We start from the raw sequence: 22,249 nt of genomic DNA on the forward strand, positions 1-22,249 counted from the left end.
TAGTTCGCAGCGGTGGGAGACAGGGAAGGAGCAGCTAGAGACGCAGGCCCCAGAGCCTGGGCGCTGCGCTGAGGTCGCCCGCGCGAGGCTGAGCTTCGGCCGCGCCAGGTGAGCGCCACCTCGGTGCCGCCTCGGTGCTCTGCCTCCTCCCCCTGGACCGTGCTGGCGGGGCTCCACGAGATGACGCAGTCCGTGTGCAAGGGCTTTCAGTACGCCAGGTTCTCGGGCACTGAGGAGATCAACAGGAGCCGGGGCTTACGGTGCTCAGAAGCCGCCGGCTGCGTAGTTTGTCTTTGCTGTTTTCAGTGCTGTGACTGCCGATTGGGGGCCGCGGGGAGCGGAGGAACGACCAGGCGCCGGCGGAGGCCGCGGGGTTAGGAGAACCACGTGCTGGGAGGGGCGGAGAGCGAGAGGCGGACCAGAGCCGGCCCATCGCGCACCGCCCAGGGACGTTGCGTCAGGGGGCGGAGCCTGAAGATACCCGGGTTGCGGCCCGCACTGCGGCGCGATGGGTGGGGCCTCCCGACGGCCCGCCCACCCAGCGCGGCGGAGTCGGACCCTATCGCCAGCCCCTGGCCGGGCAGCGGCTGCGGCACAGGGGGCGGGGCGTCCTCTAGCCCCGGCCCTCGCCGCGCCAGGAGAGGAGGAGCCCGCGCGGGGCCCGCAGTGCAGCGCGAGCGCGCGAGTGGACCGCAGGGTATCCGCACCGCGGCCTGGCTCCGAGCGCTGAGCGGCGTCGCGCAGACAGGCCGCGGCCGCCGCCGGATCCCGCCCCGCGCTCTCCCATGCGGTCCGCGGGCCCCGCCTGAGCTGCGGCCGCCGGCGCGCGGGCGGGCCTTGGGCCGCCGGGGCCATGCGCGCGCTGCGCTGACGATGCTTCCCGGCGCGCCCGCCCGCCTGGCGCTGGCCCTGGGCCTGGGCCTGTGGCTCGGGGCGCTGGCGGGGGCCCCCGGGCGCGGCTGCGGGCCGTGCGCGCCCCCCTGCTTTTGCGGCCCTGCGCCGGGCGCCGCCTGCCGCGTCAACTGCTCGGGCCGCGGGCTACTGACGCTCGGGCCCGCGCTGCGCATCCCCGCGGACGCCACCGCGCTGTGAGTAGTCACGGGCGGGCGGTTGCCATGGTGCTGGGCGGCCTGGCTGGAGCATCGCGTTGTGGCCCCAGCCCGCTGGCCGCAGGGCGTGGGTGCGGCGCGGGCTCGGCCGCTGCCAGGGCGAGGCTCGGGCGGGAGCGTCGGTCAGGTTAAGGAAAACCTGGGACCGCGACCGGCGTGGCCCCGGGGAGCCCCAAATCTCGGCTTCTGTGAAATCACGCATCCCTCTCAGTGGAGCTCCGCGAACCCAAGCTGACTGCCTTCGGCAGCTTGCAAGTCAGGGTGGGAGGTGGTATGCGGAGAAAAGAAACGCGCTAATTAGAGGCCAACCTGGATGCAGCCCAGGGCTGGGGGATTCTCTGGGAAGCGTGGATTGCTGTGGAGCGCGCAGAGGAGGGGGTCTGGACAGGCATTTGGTGGATGCTTAAGAACTGGCTCAAAGCTTAAGAACGGGTGAGGATGTGGATCCAGAGGAAGAGGAGAGGCAGTGGTGTGAGCCAGGGTCTGGAGTCTGGACTTGTCCACGTGTGACAATCGTAGGAGAAATGCAAGGGGGCAGGGTCTCAACTAGAGGTGAACTGAGGTCTGAAAGAGTCTGGTGCTTCATTCCAGCGTTTCCAGTGAGGGCATTTCCCCAGAAGGGTTAAAATGCTGAAGAGATCTTGTCAGGTTTGCATCTGGAAGAGAGGTAACAGGCAGATAATAGGCAGCCTTTACAGAAAGGTTGTCTTGAGCCAGGGACTATGCCAAGGTCTTGTTGTAAACCCTTACCGTAACGGCCTGGAGTTAGGTGCAGTCAGGATCTCTGTTTTAGGGATGGGGAAACAGGCTTGGAGGTGTGACAGCCTTGTCCACAGTATCCCAGCCCTGACGTGGCTAGAGCAGGGTTTGAACCTAGGAGGTGCCCAGGACCCAGGGTTGGAGTGAGAAGAGTGCAGAGTACTAAGATCACAAACATTTTCTTCTCAGGGCGGGGGAGAATCTCAGGGCCTGCCCATCCCAACCCCTTGGATTTTCTGGGCACTTCTAGGGCACCTCAGCCCTGGAATTCCCTGAGAGCCTGTTATATTCCCAAGCTTGTTACACTTGGGCTGAGCCATGGCATTTGGTTTTGTAATACTTAGGGGTCACTCCAACCTGGGGTCACCTTTAATAGGAGGGCCGTGTCCTTGGAGTTTTGTTGGTCTTAGGGGTCAGGGAAGATGAGTTCTCCAGAGATAACTGGTAGTTATGGTTGGGGACCATGCTGGGCCTGTCATTGTGCTCCTTGACCGCTGGAACATTTGTGGCGCAGCTGCCTCTGTTGCAGATGGGCCCCCTCCTGCCCCCTGACAGTGCCCACAGAATTGCGTCAGATCCACCCCACTCTTTGTTTCTGAATGGCATGGTGGCATGGTGAGGGAACTTCTGTCTCTGGTGGCCGCTCTGGAGGATCAGGCCTGGTACCTGCTGGCTGTTCCTGCTTCTTCAGCCCTGGTGTGCCTGTGCTGGCTTCCCAGGAGCTGTCCAGGAGATAAAGGACCAACCTGCAGCACGACAGACTCTGGGCACAGCAGTGGAGCTTGCTGTTGCCTTAGTGCACTACCTTAGCCTCCGGTCCTGGGTTTGGGGAGAGGGAGTTTTCTGGAAGTTGGCCTGACTAGGCCTGAGCTGGCAGGATTCCCAGGGTGCTACCCATCTTAGTGTGTGATGGACATCAGGGTAACCTCATGTGGGCAGGCAGGTGAGGAATGGAGGAGAGTCCACATTCTTTCCACCCCAAAACTGCCTCTGGGACATTTCCAGAGGGCTTCTTGTGGAGGAATGCATGGGAAACTGGGACCTTAGGGAAGGTGTTGCGGTCCCTTGCTGGAACCACAGGCCTCTGGCTCAGTGGGTTCTCAACCCTGCAGACTTTCCAGGGAGATAAGTGGACCTTCTCTAAGGGAGAGGGCCCAGCTGGGAGAAGTCAAGGACACATTGTAGCCTCCTGGTGCCCACTTGTCTCTGTCATCAGTAGCCTCTTGACAGGGGGTCTGCCCCTCCATTGGTGGCTTGTGACCAGTTTGAGGTGAGGCAAGGCAGCTCTGTCCAGGTGGGATGATGGCCTTGGTTTGCAAAACCAGTCTTGTAGCCTTTCTTGGGTTAAAATAACGCTGCTGGGAGGTGGCAGCTCAAAAATGATGACGTTACTGGCAAAATGTTGCTGCTGTGCTATTTTTGAAGCTCTGCAGTGGAGAATTGAAAGCCTCATTATGAAGGAAAGTAGGCAGAACAGGGTGATGAGTCTCTTGCTCTCCTCTTCCCCAGCCCCATGTTTGAGCCAGTTTCCAGTGTCCTGGTCCTTTATCTGTGGGCATTTGGGAGTGCATCGCAATACCCCAAACACCTAAAACACCAAATGATTCCTCAATCCCATTAAATGTCCAGTGTGTTCAAGTGTTCACTTGTTTCAGTTTTTGGATAGTTTGAATTAGGGTCCAGGTAAGGTCTGCACAGTGTGGTTAATTAGTATCTTTTTAAAATCTCTGTTGATTGATAGGCCCTCCTCCACTTCTTTTTCCCTCCTGAAGAAAACAGCTCCTGTGGTGCTGGGTTCCTCACTGTCTCTGAGCTGTCACACTGGGGTGCTCTCAGGTGTGTCTCTGTCCTTCGTGTCTCCTGCAAGCTGGTGGTGGGATCTAGAGCTCTGGTCCAGGGCTTCACCTCGGGTGCTCCAGAGCCTCCGTGGCCAGTGGCTACAAGACGAACTGTTTTACCATTGAAGCAAGTTTTGCTGGATGGCACTGCTCTACGTGTGAGCTGTTGGTGGCTTGGGTGTGCTTGCTTTGGGAAAACTACTTCTTGAGTGATGTATGCTGCTAATTTTCGCCAGTGGCTCACCTGCCTCTGGCCGTTGTCTTGTGAAAGAAGTAATACCAGGGACTCAATAGGTCCTTGGTTCACTGATTCAGAATATTGGATCCTGAGGGTCTTCTGTTTGGGTGCTTGGAGCACCCAAAGCATGTGGTCTTTACCTTCTTGTACCCTAAATGACAGGAGAGTTGGGGTGGGGGAAGCTCAGCTCCTGGTGTCTGTGGCTGGGATAGGGATCTGGAGGAAGGTGGGCATCTGTGAGCCAACCCCTGGGATAAGTCTGTACCTGTCACATACGCTGCTGCCTTGGGGTCAGCAGAAGGTCCCCAAGCTCCTGTTTTTCATCCGTGAGAAACATGAGAGAGAACTGGCAGTTGCCACGGAGACTTGTGGCATATCTGTGTCAGCTGTGAACCTCTGTGAGGCTCACCAGATGGGGGTCCTGGCTACTGCAAGCCTGGCCCTGTGCCAGGGTAGATGAGACCACTATTAGGTGCAGGCCTGGTCCCTCTCACAGGGGAGCCCATGCACGTTAAACTGACAAGTGTATAGATCTTACAAGGACAAAGATACCGATGACAGGGAGGGGGCCCAGAAAGACCGCAGCTGCAGGTGATGTTGAAGCCAAGAATCAAGCTTGTACACCAGGCTCTGGAAAGTGTCCCACGTAAGGGAACAGGCTTCCCTGAGGCTCAAGGTGATGGAGAAGCAGCAGTCAGGGCCTTTATTGGGAGAGCAGGTGGGGGTGGCATTGAAGGGTCCAGGAGGGAAGCAGCATGACCAGTGTCCTCTAGAAAAATCCCTGGCTGCTGTGTGGAGGCATAGGAAGGACTGTGTCCTACAGATTCTGCTGGCCTGGCCCTTGAGTCTCTGAGTTTCAGCTTCCATGTGATATCACACTTGGGAATTCAGAATGTGAATGTAAGGGCAACTTTCCCTTCCTGAGTAGATGGAGAATGTAAATTTGCTGAAATGTGGCAAGAACTGTTGTCTAGTCCAGGAGAAGTTGGAAGATGGTGTTCATTTTATAGGTGAGGAAACCTCTCATCTGCAGCCTGCCTTGCTTTCCTCTGCAACACTCTGGGATGTGAACAGATGAGCCTTGGCACACCTGTAGCCCCAGAGATGGTCAGGAGACAGTCGGGCACCAGTGGCATGCAGGAGCATCTGAGCACTGTGCCCAAGGACAGCAGTAGCACGAGAAACATCTGCAGATGTTGCTGATGTGGCACTTGCATCCAGAAAGCACAGAACTCTCATGTGTCATCTGGCCAGTAATTACATGAAAAGATGCTCAGTGTGTTGGTCATGGTGACCACACCTGTAATCCAAGTTATTTGGGAGACTGAGACAGGAGCATCACAAGTTTGAGACCAGACTTGTACTATTTAGGGACCTTGTCTCAAAATAAAAAAATGGGTTGGTGGTATAGACACAATGGAATATTTTTCTACCATAAAGAATAATGAATTGTGGCATTTGCAGGTAAATGGTTGGAACAGAAGACTATCATGCTAAGTGAAATAAGCCAGTCCCAAAAATCCAAAGGCTGAATGTTCTCTTTGATACATGGATACTAACACACAGTAAGGGGGCAGGGAGAATAGAAGTTCACTGGATTAGACAAAGGGAAAAGGGAAGGGAGGGAGGTGCGGGTAGTGAGAATAGGAAAAGCAGACATCACTTTCCTATGTTTATATATGAATACACAACCACTAAATCCACATCATATACAACCACAGAATGGGAAATTGTACTTCATGTATGTATAATATGTCAAACTACATTCTACTGTCATTTATAACTGAAAAGAACAAATTAAAAAAGACAAGAAAAAAGGACTGGGGACAGATGTGGTGATGCACACCTGTAATCCCAGCTACTTGGGAGGCTGAGGCAGGAGGATCATAAGTTAAGTCCAGCCTCAGCAACTTAGCAAGACCTTTTCTGAAAATAAATTAGAAAAGGAGGGGGCACTGGGAATGTGGCTCATTGGTTAAGTGCTCCTGGGTTCAGTTCCCAGTATTTGGGGGGAAAAAGATGCTCAGTGTCCAGTCATTAGGGAAATGCAAGTGAAACCTGCAGTGAGACACCAGTGCACACCCACTGGTTTTGATGACTGTCATCAGAAAGATGGAATCACAAGTGTTAGCAAGGGCTCGGGGAAATTGGAACCCAGCCCACTGCTGGGTTGGGAAGCAGTGGCCCTGCAGAAGTCTGGTGGCTCCTCAGATGTGGAATTTCCTAGGTCCTAGCTACTCCACTCAAGAGACTTGCACACGTGTTTTCCATAGCATCATTCAGAGCAGCCAAGAGGTAGAAAACACCTCAAATGTCCCTCAGCAGACAAATGGAAGAACCAAGGCTGACACTGCAGATGAAGGATGTTTGCCCTGAAGGACAGACTTGCATCCGCAGTGTGGACTGAGCTCTGAAGGCATGGCGCTTGGTATAGTGGCCAGCCTCACAGGCCACGTGTTCTGTATGTTCTGTGATGCCTTGTTCTGCGTGTGATGCTGGGGATCCGACCCAGGGCCACACACATGCAAGGCGGGCCACTACCTCTGAGCCACATCCCCAGCCCTTTCTTTGATATGAAACTTGCAGAATAGGAAAATCCAGAGGCAGAAAGCAGTAATGGCTGCCTGCACCTGGGTGGGTAGAGTGGTAAGGGTGATGGCCAAGGAGTCTCTTCTGGGGTGAGGAGAATGTTCTGGAATGTGCGTGGTGAGAGTCACACAGCTTCGTTGATATACTGAAAGCTACTGAGTTACACACTTGAAAGGGTGAGCTCTGTAGGATAGGAGTCATGTCTGCGTCTTGCAGCATCTGCAGGGAGTATGCGGGGAGTCCTGCGCCTGCCTCATCCTCCGTGCGTGCCAAATGCTGGGCCCTTTACATCCTTTCTCTCAGGTGCCTTGTCGTCATGCTCTTCGTTCTATTTTACAGACCAGGAAACCGAGGCTCCCAGAGGTTGAGTCCCTTTTTAGTCATATAGCTGGGCAGTTGTGGCAGAGGCCATGTGATCGGTGCGCCCTGGGGCAGCGCATCCTGGTTCCTAGGTGGCAGAGAGAGGAGGGGATGGGGCCTCCCTAGTGGGTCTGGGTTGTGTTGAAGGATTTGCCAAGGGGGCCAGGTGGGCCGCTGAGGCACTTCACTCAGCCGTCCCACAGCTCCCTCCCTACCATGGTCCCCTTTCTTCTGGGTTTGGAAGAGAGTTGTGGGGGTCTGGTGTGAGACCTCCTGGCTCCTCAACTTCTGTGTGAACTTGGTTGAGTCTTACAGCCTCTCTAAGCCTCAGTTTCTTTGCCTGTATGGTGGGCACCAAGGCTAGGTGCACCTTATTGGGTTGTAGGCCTCTGAGGTGAGGGTATATGATATATTGATAGGGCTCAGTCACTGCAGCCACAATAATATCCTTTGTTCACATAGCCTTCCTAACCTTCCTCTCCATGGTCTCTGGGGACCCGTTCCTTTGTCTTCAGGTACAGTTACCAGAAGACACATCTTCGGACCTGTCCTGCTTCAGGACAGGCAGAACCCAAGAGCCTGAGTCTGAGACAGGTGCTCAGACTTGATGCTGTAACAGATGGCATGAGCACAGACCAGGGCTAGGGATGCAGCTCAGTGGCAAAGCACCTGCCTGGTACGCCTGAGACCCTGGGTTTGAACCCCCCAATACTATCAAAAATCAAAACAAAACTAAAAGCACAGACCAGTCTGGGCAGGCTGACTCAGTACCTCAGTACTATGCATTCCTCAGTACCTAGTCAAGGAGACCAAAGTCCCGCCTTCCCTGGTCTGACCTGAGAGGTACCTTCAGCACAGGGACTTGGCACATTCCCTCTTGTTCTTTTTCAGCAGTGGGTCTTGCTGTGCTGTCTGGCTAGTTTTGAACTCCTGGGCTCCAGGGATCCTTCAGCCTCAGCTGGGACTACACTAGTTTTTATCTTAACTTTTGTGTTTGTGTTTTTGATGCATTCAAGTGTGTGGATATGACAGTGGGTTGTGTTGGCTCCTACCCTCTCATTCACCTTGTTCCTCTACCCCAGGTAGAGGATATGGCACTGCCTGTGATGGCAAGCCGGCCCCACTGCCAGCCTTGGGTGTCTCTGGTGGACATTGTTGGGCCTTTGGGAACTTTGGGGCTGGTCGTACCAAGTGCACGTGAACTTGTTTCCCTCTTCCAAGGTCTCTGTAGACCCTTCTTTCTGTTTTTCGTTCCTCTGAAGGCTAGATCCCAGGGCCTTTCCATGTGGACTTCCTATGGAGCCTTCTCTGCCTGACCAGTGAGTGGGGAGTTCTGGCCGCCATCTTGTGACTACTAATCTGGTGGCTGCTGTCAGATATGGGTTTCACCTCTGGGGGCACTGCCCTGGGCTTCCCTGGGTTAAGGAGTGGTTACACTGCTGCCTGTGTTCTCCCACCCTGGGGTGCCTCTGCCAAGTGGGCAGGAAGTGGGGAGACCCTGGCCGAGGTTGGGTTTCAGTTGAGGAAGCCATTTTGGATGGAGACACATTTTCCTTTCCGGAACACTGTGGTGGCCAACACCAGCAGCAGGAGCCCAGACAGCCGGCCCGCCTAGTACTCTGGAATGAAAACATCCCACTTCTCTTGCTGCTGTCTGGGGTGGTGGCCGTCTGGGCTTTGCTCTCCTCCTGGCCTGATGCAGTGGTCTGTGTAGTTCCAGCTGGCCAGGCGTGGGCGCAGCTGCGTGCAGGACGAGATGCAGCTGGAAAATGCAGCTCATGTCCTTTCTGGGAGTCTCTCACTTTCTGGCTTGGTAGCTATCCTCACCAAAGGCCCATGCGCCTGGACGCCAGTGCGAGGGGCTGCACTTGGGGCCAAGGTGCTTTTGGGTGCTTTTTCCCTAACAGCCCTGTGAGCCCAGCGCTGGCACAGCCTGACTTTGGTAACCCCTGTGCTCTGAAGGTGGGATGGGTCCTGTGAGGCCACCTTGGAAGGACTTTGTCACCAGCCAGGGGCAAAAGCCAGCTCTCCTGGTCACAGTGTGAAATGAGGCCAGAACTCAGGGCAAGGGTCATGTCCGGGGCTTAGGGGTCCTGAGCCTTCACAGTGCTTTGTAGCCCTGGCATTGGACTGGTCGCTGCTGTGGCTGTCCCCAGAGCTGAGTGGGTGATGGGACAGCGGGCTTAATCCAGGACCTGCCCCTTCTCTTTGGACAACCAGCCTGTGACCGTCTGTGGACGTCTCCTGGGTGGTGTGGGGGAGGAGGTGGGCCCTGAGCCTCAGTGTTCCCCTCTGGAGAGTGGGCTGCTTGGGCTCCTGCCCTTGTTGGTGTGTGGGATGTGAGCAGCTGGCTGCCATCCTAGTACTGCCGAATCACTGCCTCACAGGTCGCGTGGTCACAGAGGCGGCTGCAGGGAGGGGCGGGTGAATTGGCCCTCCTTGCCTGTCCCCCACCCACCCACGTTGCTTTGTTAATGCCTGGGTGGCTGGTGGCTCTCACAACAGCCCTCTTTGGGGCTGCACTGTTTTTCCTCACAGAGGAAAAAATTCCCGACGTGTCCCAACCCCTCCTCATCTTTTCCTGCACTTCCGAGGCCAAGCCGCCCATCCTTGTCCATGCCTGTGGGTTCTGAGAGGCTCCTGGGCAGGCCATGTCACCCCCAGCGTCTCCCACAGAATACCGGTCACATGTGGGGCCCTCCTGCTCCCCAGCTCTGGTCTTGGCCATCGGAGGGGAGGGGTGCTCCTGCAGGCCTGCCGGGCCCTGGCAGCCTCTCCCTCACCTCAGGGGTTGGGAGCCCACTGCTTGCCGTGCCCTTGTCTGGAGCCAGGTGGGAGGTGGGCATGGGGTGCGGCACGGGGGTGGGCTGGCTGGCCTGCTGCACCATCTCCCTGGAAAAGCTGGGGGCATTAGCCAAAAGCCTGCCCTGCCCACCTTAATGCCAGTACGCACTAAGTGATTTTCTGCAGCTCTTTCCTAAACTTGAAGCCATCAGTGTAAACATCATTTCCGGCCCTGGAAGCTAGCCTCACTCGCCATAAATGGAAGGGAACAGAAAGCAAAGGGACTGAAACCCGGAGGGCGTCAGGCTCACACTGGCTCTGGCCGCCGGGCTCCTGAAGGAAAGCCCATTAGTGCAGAAAGGAGTCGCTAGGGAGGCCAGTCTGGGGGTCTGGGCCCTTCCACCAGCCAAGTGTGGGGCCCTGACTGTGGCCTCTCCTCCCCTCTGATCTGGCTTGGGAGAGGATGTTTCTGGGGGTCTCCTTGCAGGGCTGAGGGGGTCTGTTTCCTCCAGGGGTGTGGAGGGGGCATGGGGGCTCCTCTCTCCTCTGTCGTGTCTGCCAGGGGAGGAGGCGGCTGGCTCTGGAGGAGCTGGTTACGTAACGTCCACAGGCGGCCCCGCAGAGCTGTTCCCCAGCACTGTTTCCAGCACGGCGGCCAGCGCTGGGCGGGGGTGCTGGACCTGGCACTCGCCCGCCCGCTGACCACATGTGCCTGGAATGTGCAGATGTTTCCTTGGGGGTTCTGTTGGCCCTCACACCCTGCCCGGCATCTCCACTGGGGAGAGGGCACCTAGGCCATTCCCCACCTCGGAGGAGGTGACTGGGGCCACCCAGCTGCAGATCAGAGTTCTGGTGTATCTGGGGCCTTCGTTTTTACATCCCTGGAAGGGGTTGCCGTCGGAACAGCCCACGCTTGCTGGGCAGGGTGGTGCACACCTGCAGTCCCAGCAATTGGGGAAGCTAAGGCAGGATTGCAATGGAGTCCAGCCGGGGCAACTTAGCAAGATCCTAAGAACGTAGAGACCCTTTCTCTAAATGAAAAGACCTGGGGATGTAGTTCAGTAGTAGAGTGCCCCGGGATCAGTTCCCCGTACCCACCCCTCAAAATAATTGTCCTCATTCAGAAATGCTTAAGGTGGCCCTCCTTGCCTCCACCTCTGCGTCCCCAGCACGCTCACCTTTGTACACATGGTCTCCTGGTCTTCCGCCACTCCCCCTCCCCGCAGCGCCACCCTGTTCTCTGCAGCCTGGGAGTGAGTGGACAAGGGGATAGTGGAGGGGGTCCCCCAGTTTTTTTAGCAGGAAAGCTGGGAGCCTGACACAGGGACGTCCTGCGGGATGTGAACCCAAGGACACAAACCCAGGCAAGGCTGATACCCACGTATAGAAGTGCACCCCAGGTGGCAGCTTGGTGACATCTGATCTGGATGGCAAGGGGAGGAGAACCCAGGTGTGTAGGACTCAGCAGGGCCCGTCTCCTCTCCCCAGCATGACTTGTCCATCTTGGGACAGCAGGCGGATCAGGCCAGGCCTGGGAGCTCCTCAGCCTCTGTCACAGTCTGTGGAGTTAGTATCCCAGTGCTGTGGGCAGTGGGGCCTGACCTGTCAGGCTGAGGGACATGACATGTCTCATGCTCACATGGGCATCTGTCCCTTGGGGTGTGTGTGAGTCCCCATCTTGGCTCCCTCTTCCAGCTTAGCTGCGGGGTCACTGGAAGTTGTGGGCTTTGGCCTTGGAGAGTCCGAGTGGCCCAGAGGGTAGGCCCCACACCTCTCAGGGGTGCTCCCAGCCTCCCACCGGTGGGTAAGGGGCCAGGGGTGTCTGCTACCTGACCAGCCTCGGTGTCCTTCTGCCAAGGTGCTCACGTGTCCATTCTCTGATCCCTGCAGGGAACCTGAGTGTAGGGGTCAGGGCATCATCAGACTGTAGTGACATTACCCAGGGAATGCAGAGGAAGCCTGAGGAACTTGGGGGCACAGGACCGTCCAGGCCTTGTGCTCCCTGGATCAGCGACGGCTACAGCAGGTGTAGGAAAGCTGCTGTCAGGACTTCAGGGCTGTGGCAGTGGGCTGAATGAGGGCCCGTATTGTCTCCAGTGTTCCCCTGGTCCCCACAGCCGGTGTTTCCACATCTCGATGGTGCAGATGTTCCCACCATAGGGCACGGGCTGAGATGCTGCATCTGATTCTTGTCCACTCTCTTTTGCTTGACTGCCTTGGATTGGGGGGACTCTGCCAAGCAGGGTCTCCAAGACCCTTGTGATGGGCTCAGGCAGGTCCTGGGGAGGAGCCACCTGTGCCAGGTGGGCTGCCAGGTTGGGGGAGGGATGGCGGTGCCCTGACATGAGGAAAGAGTGCTGGCATCTGGATCTGACCTGCCCCCACCCTGTTTTCTCAGGCACCCCCTTCAGCTGCCACTTGGAATTGATTTCCCAGAAAAGGTGTGGAGGACCATTTGGGGTTCCTCCTCCTTTTTCTTCCCTGTTGAAGGCCAGGCAGGGAGCTTCCTAGTCCATCCCTCACTGGCCCTGCCCAGCCCGTGTGGTGGGAAAGGTCCGAGGAGCCCTGTGCTCTCCTGGTCGCACTCCCCTGGCTTGGAGCCAAAGCCTGGTCGACAGCGCTCAGGCCCCTGCCGCTCTCATTGCTTCCCGCTTGGGCTGCTGAAGTTTCTGGGGGGCAGAGCCGTTGCCGCTCCTCTGGCAGCTTGGATAGGAGGACCAAGTCCAGACCAGCAGGGCTTAGGGGGGTGCTGGGGATGGAGACCTGGACTGGGCCAGAGCCAGGCCCAGGAGTGGGGGAGGCAGACTCCTGGCTTCTGGCTTCAGCAGCAGGGTGGGCATTGGGCTGGTGAGAGGCACCAGGTAGTCCTGTGTGGCAAGTAGGGCCACTTAGGGGAGCAAAAACTCCGGGCTGCCGGGGATGCGGGCCTCATGGGCCAGAGTATTGGAGGTGTCTGTTAGGGTGGTCCGGGGGCCCGTCCCAGGAGCTTCATTGGGACTAAGGATGAGTGAGAATACATGAGCCCAGAGTACCCAAGAGGGAGATGGAAGGGGTGACCTTGGTCCCCTCTACCACCAGTGAGTCCAAAAAAGGCACTGAAAGCCTGAGGGGAGGTAGCTGTGGGTAAAGAATGGGATATTGCAGGGTGCTGTGGTGCATGCCTGTAATCCCAGTGACTGAGATGGGACGATAGTGAGTTCAAAGCCAACCTCAGCAAAAAGCAGCTCAGTGAGACACTATCTCTAAATAAAATAGAAAATAGGGCTGGGGTTGTGGCTCAGTGGGTGAGTACCCTGGGTTCAATCCCTGCCCCCCCCCCCAAAATGGGACACCTGGGCACGCCTATAATCCCAGCCGCTTGAGGCTGCCTGGGTGGGGGTGGGGCTCTGGGCTCAATCTCCAGCATCAAAAAAAAAAAGAAAAAAGAAAGAAGAAGAGTGGGATCACTTACAGGCAACGAAGCTTGCACTGGACTGCCCAGAGGGGCCCGGTGGTGCGCTGTCTGGTGTCTGTGGGTCGACTGACTGGGTCACCTGGCCAGAGACTGGGTTTCTTATACGCTCACAACTGACAGATGAGAGTGCCTTTTTAAAAATAATATTTTTTAGTTGTAGATGAACACAATGCCTTTATTTTATTACTTACTTTCATGTGGTGCTGAGGATTGAACCAGGCCTCACACGTGCTCTGCCTCTGAGCCACAACCCAGCCCAGATAAGAGTACTTTTGTGTTATTGTTTTCATAGGTATTTCTCCAGTTATTAAGAAGATGGGGTGTTACATCTGTGACCATGTACGCTTTCCTTGATTGTTTTTGCTTTTAGACCGCCCCTTCCTTTTTTCCAATGCTAAGGATTGAATCCTGCGGCACTCACATTGAGCTACATCCCAGTCCTTTTTTATTTTTAGACAGGGGCTCGCTCCATGGCCAGGCTGGTCTAGAGCTTGCAGATTCATAACCCTCCTGCCTTAGTCTCCTGGGTGCTGGGGCCTCAGGTGTGCCCTTCTACCCAGCTCTCCCTGGCTCACCTTCTAGTACTGTTTGTTCCTGTGGCTTTTGAGTTCTGAGGTCAGGCTCTGACTGGTGCCTGTGCCTTGGTTGCTCATGTCTTCTCAGCTTCTAGGTTCTTGCAGATCGGGACCTATCTGTGGGTCACTCTGCCCCCTCCAGGGCACAGAGTGGAGAAGAGCACAGACTTGTGCTGCTTTGTTTCTCTCTCTCTCTCTCTCTCTCTCTTTCTCTCTCTCTCTCTCTCTCTTTTTTTTGGGTTATCATTGGACCTTTATTTAATTTATATGTGGTGCTGAGAATTGAACCCAGCGCATCACGCATGCTAGTCAAGCGCTGTACCACTGAGCTGTGACCCCAGCCCTGCTTTGTTTCTTGATGATTCTCACTGATGCCTGCAGATAACCCTCTGTTATCTTGTCGATACAGTGAGGGTTTTTGATTGGTTGTGTTGAACTTGAAGTTTTATGGGCCATCACTGTTTCTGTGATGTGGGGTCACCCACCAGGGCCCCTCCTATTTATTTCATCTTTGTGCCCTCATATCTTGGGGCATTCTGAGGTCCCTCTTCCACTGATAAATGGCAGCAGCTAGACCCCAGCAGCTGGTTGCATTTTGAACCCCATGCAGAGGGTAGAGAAATCAGCTCTTAGTGGTATGGAACCACCCTGTGGGCTGGGGGAAAGGGCTCCGTGGAGGGACTTGGCTCTGGAAGAGAGGTTGGGGCAGGCGCTGGGTGGAAGGGACTGTGCCCGTCCAGATGCCCAGGGTCAGCAGTCATGTGACTGCTGTGTGGCCCTCGGCATGGGGCTGAGGTGGGTACAGAGTGCTGAGGCCCCCAGGGTTCCTGCCTTCGTCTCCCGAGACGAGTGTTCATTCAGGTTCTCCATCAGAAACTCCCCCTCCTGGCCCCTGGGAATGGGGGAGTTGGAGGGTGGGAACCTGCAGCCCGGGGTCCTCGGATGCTCCTAGGTGTGGGACCAGGGATGGCCCTGTGGCCAACCAAGAGCTCCCGCCCTGACCTACACGCTCTGCTCCTCAGAGACGTCTCCCACAACCTGCTCCAGGCACTGGATGTCGGGCTCCTGGCGAACCTCTCGGCCCTGGTGGAGCTGTGAGTCCCACGGCTGGCCGTGCTGTGCTCACCCCTCCCGCCTGCTGGGGTTCCTTAGGGTGGGCAGGAGGCTGCTGCCCATTACCATCTGGTTATAGGGCTCCTGCCACTCTGCCTAACCTCCTCTTTCTTCCAGGGACATAAGCAACAACAGGATCTCTACGATAGAAGAAGGAACATTTGCTAATTTATTTAATTTAAGTGAAATGTAAGTTGATTTGTTTTTGGTGCATGTTGGTAGTTGAATCCCATTCGCCCAACATCCCCTCTGCCCTTCTGACCTGACTTGCCCCTCAAATTTGAGAGCAGACTCCAGGACCAGTTTGCTCACCTGCTGCAGGCAGGGGAGGCTGTTCTGCCAGGGTAGCCCCACCATGCCTGGTCCCCTCACCTCTGTCTCCCTTGCAGAAACCTGAGCGGGAACCCATTTGAGTGTGACTGTGGTCTGGCGTGGCTGCGGCACTGGGTGGAGGAGCAGCAGGTTCACGTGGTTCAGCCTGAGGCGGCCACGTGTGCTGGACCCCGTCCCCTGGCCGGCCAACCCCTCCTCAGTATCCCCTTTCTGGACGGCAGCTGTGGTGAGTGCAGGCAGGACACAAGGGCCCTGGCCTCTCTACCACCAGGACCCAGGCCAAGAGGGCCCGGAAAAGACGCAAGTGGGGAAGATAGTGGCTGGGAGGGATTGGGCAGGCCTCTCTGGGGAGGGTCGGGGCTGTGGGAGGTCTGGCCTCAGACCTCTAGGGAGGAGCAGTGAGTCTGCAGGGGCAGCAGGAGGAGGTGGGCCCTGGGACTAGTGTTCTGCCTGTTACAGGAGAGGATTATGTCGCCTGCCTTCCGGACAACAGCTCAGGCACTGTGGCAATGGTGGCCTTCTCTGCTGCCCACAAAGGCCCACTGGCACCCGAGGCCTGCAGCGCCTTCTGCTTCTCAGCTGGCCAGGGCCTTGCGGCCCTCGTGGAGCAGGGCCAGTGCCTGTGTGGGGCAGCCCAGGCCCCCAGCACCTCTGCAGCCTGCCAGTCCCTGTGCTCCGGTCCTCCGCCACTCCCCACCCACAACTGCAGGGTCCCCACCCTCCTCCCGCACATCTTCCCCGCCTCCCCCGGGGCTGCCCTGGTGGTGCCCCGTGGACCCCTGGCCTCTGGCCAGCCAGCAGCCTTTCACATTACTGCCCCCCTGCCCATTAGCTCCACATGCTGGGACTTTGGTGATGGCTCCCCAAAGGTGGATGTGGCTGGTCCCGCCACCACCCACCGCTATGTCTTACCTGGGCACTATCACGTGACTGCTGTGCTGGCCTTGGGGTCTGGCTCAGCTTTGCTGAGTGCAGAGGTACATGTTGAGGTAGCACCTGCTGCCCTGCAACTCGTGTGCCCCTCCTCCGTGCTCAGCGACGAGAGCCTTCATTTCAGCATTCGGAACCGTGGCGGCTCAGCCCTGCAGGCCACTTACAGCATTCTGGCCCTTGGTGAGGAGCCAGGCCGAGGTGGGTGCCTTCCCCTCTGGGCCTGGGTCACCCCTGTGGCCTCTTCTTTCCCATCCTTGGGCACATGTTGATGCCCTGTTCTTTGCCCACCATCCCCCAGTGGTGCACCCGCTCTGTCCCGCGGACACAGAGGTCTTCCCTGGCAATGGACACTGCTACCGCCTGGTGGCAGAGAAGATGCCCTGGCTGCAGGCTCAGGAGCAGTGCCGGGCATGGGCTGGGGCTGCCCTGGCCATGGTGGACAGTCCTGCCATCCAGCACTTCCTGGTCTCCCAGGTCACCAGGTGCCTGTACCAACCCCCAAGAAGGCCATAATGTGGTGGGGGCAGGGATTCAGAGTGCTGGGGTGTAGGCAGAGCCCAGGACTGAAGCAGCTCAGAAGAAAAGAGGTGGGGGTGTCAGGAAGGGCCCTGCCTTTCCCCCCAGAGATTGACGTTGGTAAGGAGAGACTTTCATAGATATTTGTGGGCTCTGTCACAGTGGGACCTGGGACCAGGACCTAACCTGTCCATCCCTGTGGGGGAGGACACTGAATCCTGAGAGGGCTGGTTTGGGGGCCACTATAGAGACTGCGCTTCCTGCTTCTCGTACTCCCAGACTTGCACCTCTCTGGAAAGGCTAGGGGCCATCCTGTGCTGCCCACACAGAGGGCATGCTGGGCTCCTGTGCCTTTCCCAGTCTTGTGGGGACATGTCCCTCTCAGTGGCAGGGGTCCAGGCCCTTATTCTGCAGCCCAAATCTGCCATAGCTGGAGTCAGGGGATGAGACCAGGACCCTCCTCTTTTAGGGGTCCATGTGCTGGACAGGGGGTGGGCTCCTGTTGTGTCAGTGGCCACGCTCTATGTCTCAGAGTCTGAAAGGGAAAGTGGGCCCACAGTGGTTAGGGCCTTTCCCTAGGTCATCTGGCTGATGGGCAGCAGCTTTAGCTCTTGGCATGGGCTGCAGCACAGCTCTGGCGGTGTGCCTTCTGTGCTCACATGTGTACGTTGTACCCATGTGGCATGTTCACCTCTGCCCGAATCTGGATGTACCTCTACACACCTGCCTTCAGGAGAGCTCCCTACCTTGGCTGACCCCTCAGGTGGCAGCCCACTTGGGGTCCCCAAATGCTGTGCCTGGGTCTTCCTGCAGAGCACGGTATGGTGGCTCGTGACCCTCGATCAGGCCTGAGATGGCGCCCTGTGAGGGGCCCTTGCCTGTGCCAACTGCCCCATGGGTGTGGACCACTGGGTAGATGCTCTGCTGTCATGGGCCTGGTCCCATCTAGAGCCTCAGCTTCCCATGTGAGTGAGTTAGTGACAGGACCCACCTGCCAGGGCTGTGAGGAGCACCCACTGCCGTCTGCCTACAGGAGCCTGGATGTGTGGATTGGCTTCTCAGCTGTGGAGGGGGCAGAGGCTGGCCCAGCATCTCAGGGTGAAGCCTTCAGCCTGGAGAGCTGCCAGAACTGGCTGCCGGGGGAGCCACACCCAGCCACAGCTGAGCACTGTGTGCGCCTGGGCCCCGCAGGACAGTGCAACACGGACCTGTGCTCAGCTCCACACAGCTATGTCTGCGAGCTGCGGCCCGGAGGTGCGCAGGGTGCTGGGGCGTGACCGGGGTTGCCCTCCCAGTCCTCCCAGGTGCTTGGTGTTAGCTGAGTGCCGCTGCTGTGCCTGGGCTGAGGCTGTGCTGCAAGAGCAAACGTGGAGGGAGAGGGGAAGCTGCCCCACCCTGGATGTCCCTCCTGCTGTCCCTTGGCCTGGCACCAGTACCTCATTGCATACTTGCTACTCCCAGGCCCCGTGTGGGATGCTGAGAACTTCCTCGTGGGAGTGCCTGGTGGGGGCCTGCAGGGACCCTTGAGTCTGTTGGCACGGCAGGAAGTCCTGTTAGCCCCCCGGCAGCCTGTGGAGGTAAGCGGCCATTGCGCACCCTGGAGCCCCTCCGCACCTCTGGGCATACCTCACCCTGCTGTTCTGTCTCTAAAACAAGCCAGTTGGTTTCGTGGGGCCTTCCTAAAGTGGTCTGAGCCCAGCATAGACAGTTTGGAAAGTCCATGGAGTGCAGGGATCAACAGTATCTGACCCATTGTTGAAGAATGAGCTCCTGCTAGCCCTGCTCTGGGTGGACGTTTTGTTTTACATTATATTGTTTTATTTGCAGTACTTGGGACTGAACCCAGGAAGTACCTCTACTACTGAGCTACATCCCCAGTTCTTTGTTAGTTTAGAGACAAGGTCTCACCAAGTTTCAATCTTCCTGCCTCAGCTTCCCCAGTAGCTGGGATTTTGGGCATGTCCACTGCGCCCTGCTGGGTGAATGAAATGTTTTATTTTTTAAATTCATTTTTATTGTAAACAAATGGGATACATCTTGTTTCTCTGTTAGTACATGAAGTAGAGGCATAGCATTTGTGTAATCTTATTTACCTAGGGTAATAGTTTTTGATTCATTCTGTTTATTTTTTTCTCCCCCTCACCCTCCCACCCAATAATTTTGTTTTTAATCAGAAATTTTTTTTTTACCTTTATCTTCTTGTGGCGCTAAGGATCAAACCCAGTACCTCACACATGCTAGGCGAGCGCTCTACCACTGTGCCACAACCCCAGCCCGAGGGTGAATGATTTTTAAGACTGTGCTAAGGACCCTGCTGCTCACAGTTTTGACCTTAGTTTTCTTCCCAGTGACAGGAAATGAGGTCTGCACAGGACCATCTAATGACTGATAGGACCATCTGATAACTTCCTCCTCTTTGCGTCAGTGGTGTTGGGTTCATGGAGTCCAGACCTGGGGTCAGTCTTTGGAACTGAGATGCCCCCCTGCCCTCCAGGTCATGGTGTTCCCTGGCCTGAGCCTGAGCCGTGAAGCCTTCCTCACTGCAGCCGAGTTTGAGACCCCAGAGCTCAGGGGGCCTGCCCAGATGCGGCTGCAGGTGTACCGACCCTCAGGAGCAGCAGGTGGGGTTTCGTGGTGGTGGTGGGAGCTGGGGAGTTCGGGTGGCTGTGAGCGCCCAGGTGTGCTGGTCTCTGCCTCGAGGTGGACAGGGAGCAGGGCCTGAGGACTTCAGCACATGTTTCAGGGCAGGTTGGTGGGGTGCTGTCTGGGTTGAAGGTTGCCCTAGGCCAGTGACAAGGGGCTTGTGGCAGGGGACCAGTGGTGGAGAGGGCAGGCACTGGCTAGCCAGGTCTGGTATCGTGGTAGGTGGTGGGGCATCCCTAACTGGCCCCCAACACCTCTCCTCTACTTGCAGGGACTCTGGAAAATAGCAGTGAGCCACACAACGGGACTGAGCTGGTCCCCAAGTATATGCTAGAGGGACACTGGTGCCCTGAAGCCAATGTCTGCATGCCTCTGGATGCCTTCTGCCATGCTTGGGCCTGTGCCAATGGGTCCCTGTCAGGTCCCAGGCTTCCAAAGGCTACCTACACGCTATGGAGGGAGTTCTTCTTCTCCGTGCCTGCAGGTCCCCCCACCCAGTACTCGGTATGCGACCCTGTTCCATCTGTCTGCTTCTGACCATCTCCCTGGCTGCCTTCCCCTCAGCTGCCCATCACACTCAGAGTGTGGATTCCTCTGTGCGGCCAGCAGGCCTGCCTGCGCCTGCCCACCTGCCCCGACGAGGGCCTTTGCTGTGTCCTCTGAGGAGGGCTCCTGCCTGCCCATGGTGCCTGGCTTCTTCCCATTCTTCAAGTCCTCGAGGAGGGTCTTTCTATGGGGAAGCCCACCCCTGCTGCATTCCCACACGTGTCCCCTTATCTCTGCTGCCCTGCTGGTCCTTGCCACGAGCACCTGAGGTGCAGGGCCACCTGGAAGCATAGTTGACGGTGTGGAGGTGCCCAGCTGGGAGCCCTGCCCTCGCCCTCACCTAGTGGTCCCCGTGGGCCCAGACTGGGACGGGGCATGACATAGCCTTGCCTCCTCCCTTAGGTCACGCTCTGCGACCAGGACGTGCCTGTGCTCCCTGGTGACCTCATTGGCTTACAGCATGATGCTGGCCCAGGTGCCTTCCTGCGCTGTCCCCCGGTGTCCAGACACCCTGGCCTCGAGGCCCTGTATCTCTCCACCAATGCCTCTGACTGGCTGCCCCACCTGCCTGCTCAGCTGGAGGGGGCTCGGGCTGGCCCTGCCTGTGTCCTGCAACTGTTCTCAGCCACAGAGCGGCTCACTCCGCTGCTGGGCCTGAGGCCAAACCCTGGGTTGCAACATCCCGGGCACTATGAGGTCCGGGCCACAGTGGGCAACAGTGTCTCCAGGTACAACTTGTCCTGCAGCTTTGACGTTATTTCCCCTGTGACTGGGCTGCGGGTCATCCAGCCTACCCCCCAAGATGGCCGCCTCTATGTGCCAGCCAATGGCTCGGTCTTGGTGCTTCAGCTGGACTCTGGTGCCAATGCCACGGCTGTAGCTCGCTGGCCTGGGGGTAACGTCAGTGCACCTTTTGAAGACGCCTGCCCTGATGTGGCTGAAATCCTCGAGCCCAGCTGCACCCGAGAGAACACCACCACCCTGTTTTCAGTGCTGCTGCTGCCTGGTCTCAGTGCTGGGGAGCACGTGTTGGAGCTTGTGGCTCAGAACAGTGCCAGCCAGGCCAGCCTCAGCCTGAGGGTGACAGCCGAGGAGCCCATCCGCGGCCTCCGAGCCACGCCCAGCCCCAAGGCCCGTGTACTGCAGGGTGTCCTAGTGGTGAGTGTGGCCTGGGACACACCCCTACCCCAGACAAAGGTGCACATAAAGGAAGGTTCCTCCCCAGTGAGGAGACTACTCAGTGTCCCTCAGGGACAGTGGTGGTTCAGGATGTCAGTTCCAGCAGGTCCTTTTGGGGAACATGAGTGGGGGCTGAGGGCAGAGTTAGCCCAGGTGGAGCAGGGGTCGCAGCCTCAGGTAAAGCTGTGTGCTTCACGCAGCGATACAGTCCTGTGGTGGAGGCTGGCTCAGACGTGGTCTTCCGGTGGACCATCGACGACAAGCAGTCCCTGACCTTCCACAACGTTGTCTTCAACGTCATCTACCAGAGCGCGGCTGTCTTCAAGCTCTCAGTAGGTGGGGATGGGTGGGTGCTCACCTTTGCCTCCTGTTCTGCTGTTTGCTACCCCTGCCCCGGGCCTTGCCATGGCTGTGGTGAATGTGGGAAGGTGGCTGAGTCAGGGCTTAGAGCCTTTGCCTATGGTCTGTTGCCACCCACAGCCCCTGCCCACTGACGCCTGTCTCCACAGCTGACAGCCTCCAACCACGTCAGCAACGTCACCGTGAACTACAACGTCACAGTGGAGCGCATGAACAGGATGCAGGGCCTGCGGGTATCTGCAGTGCCAACTGTGCTGCCCCCCAATGCCACTCTGGTGCTGATGGCAAGTGTGCTGGTGGACTCAGCTGTGGAGGTGGACTTCCTGTGAGTGCTTCTGGGGCTAGCAGAGGGGCACAGCCACCTGGTCAGTGCCTGGGAACACTGGGGCCAGGTTCTTAACCCAAGCCCTAGTTTTGACTGTGGAACCCTCATCAAGTTGCCATCTTGAGCCTTTCTTCTGCTTTCGGGGTGCTAGTATATAAGACCGGGTGAGGGTTGCTTGGGAGGAGGCTGAAGACCTTTATGAAGCGAAGTTTTGGGGTACCTTGAACGAAGGTGCCAGGAGAGAACCACTGTAGGGGGAGAGTGTACTCGCACTGTGCGTGTGGCCAGCCCTGCCCACCTGCCCCTCTCCGGCCCACTCACCATCAGCTTCCTGCCCTGACAGGTGGACTTTTGGGGATGGAGAGCAGATGCTCGGTCAGTTCAAGCCTCCATACAATGAGTCCTTCCAGGTCCCAGACCCCACAGTAGCCCAGGTGCTGGTGGAACACAGTACCACACACTCCTATGCCATCCCAGGTAAGGGTGGGGCCGCTGCTCCGCTGACCCTGACCTGGGGCGACCTCCCAGGGGTGGCACTCGCAGGCACCATCCCATCACCCACCCCGATCCTGCCTGGGTTGATGGCACGGGGACC

The 22,249-nt window shown here is 57.5% G+C and overlaps 1 protein-coding gene across 6 annotated transcripts in view; it reads left to right on the plus strand.

Annotated features, from left to right (window-relative positions):
- The first annotated feature begins 615 nt into the window (after window positions 1-615).
- Pkd1 (polycystin 1, transient receptor potential channel interacting) overlaps window positions 616-22,249 on the plus strand; it is a 40,865-nt gene continuing 19,231 nt past the window's right edge. For 4 of the 6 annotated variants that reach the window (XM_047533062.1, XM_047533064.1, XM_047533063.1 and 1 more), the window contains exons 1-14: window positions 623-1,088; window positions 14,729-14,800; window positions 14,937-15,008; window positions 15,209-15,378; window positions 15,612-16,283; window positions 16,384-16,567; window positions 17,635-17,855; window positions 18,063-18,178; window positions 19,096-19,222; window positions 19,516-19,748; window positions 20,193-20,948; window positions 21,170-21,301; window positions 21,479-21,654; window positions 21,998-22,131. In XM_047533062.1, coding sequence (XP_047389018.1) covers window positions 874-1,088; window positions 14,729-14,800; window positions 14,937-15,008; window positions 15,209-15,378; window positions 15,612-16,283; window positions 16,384-16,567; window positions 17,635-17,855; window positions 18,063-18,178; window positions 19,096-19,222; window positions 19,516-19,748; window positions 20,193-20,948; window positions 21,170-21,301; window positions 21,479-21,654; window positions 21,998-22,131 — 3,280 coding nt within the window. In that variant the 5' untranslated portion in view covers window positions 623-873. Of the gene's footprint in view, window positions 1,089-14,728; window positions 14,801-14,936; window positions 15,009-15,208; window positions 15,379-15,611; window positions 16,284-16,383; window positions 16,568-17,634; window positions 17,856-18,062; window positions 18,179-19,095; window positions 19,223-19,515; window positions 19,749-20,192; window positions 20,949-21,169; window positions 21,302-21,478; window positions 21,655-21,997; window positions 22,132-22,249 lie in introns of all 6 variants that reach the window. The other 2 variants (XR_007106067.1, XM_047533066.1) reach the window with 2 other exon arrangements.

Source organism: Sciurus carolinensis, chromosome 18 (assembly GCF_902686445.1).
Source record: "Sciurus carolinensis chromosome 18, mSciCar1.2, whole genome shotgun sequence".
Taxonomy (NCBI): Eukaryota; Metazoa; Chordata; class Mammalia; order Rodentia; family Sciuridae; genus Sciurus; species Sciurus carolinensis.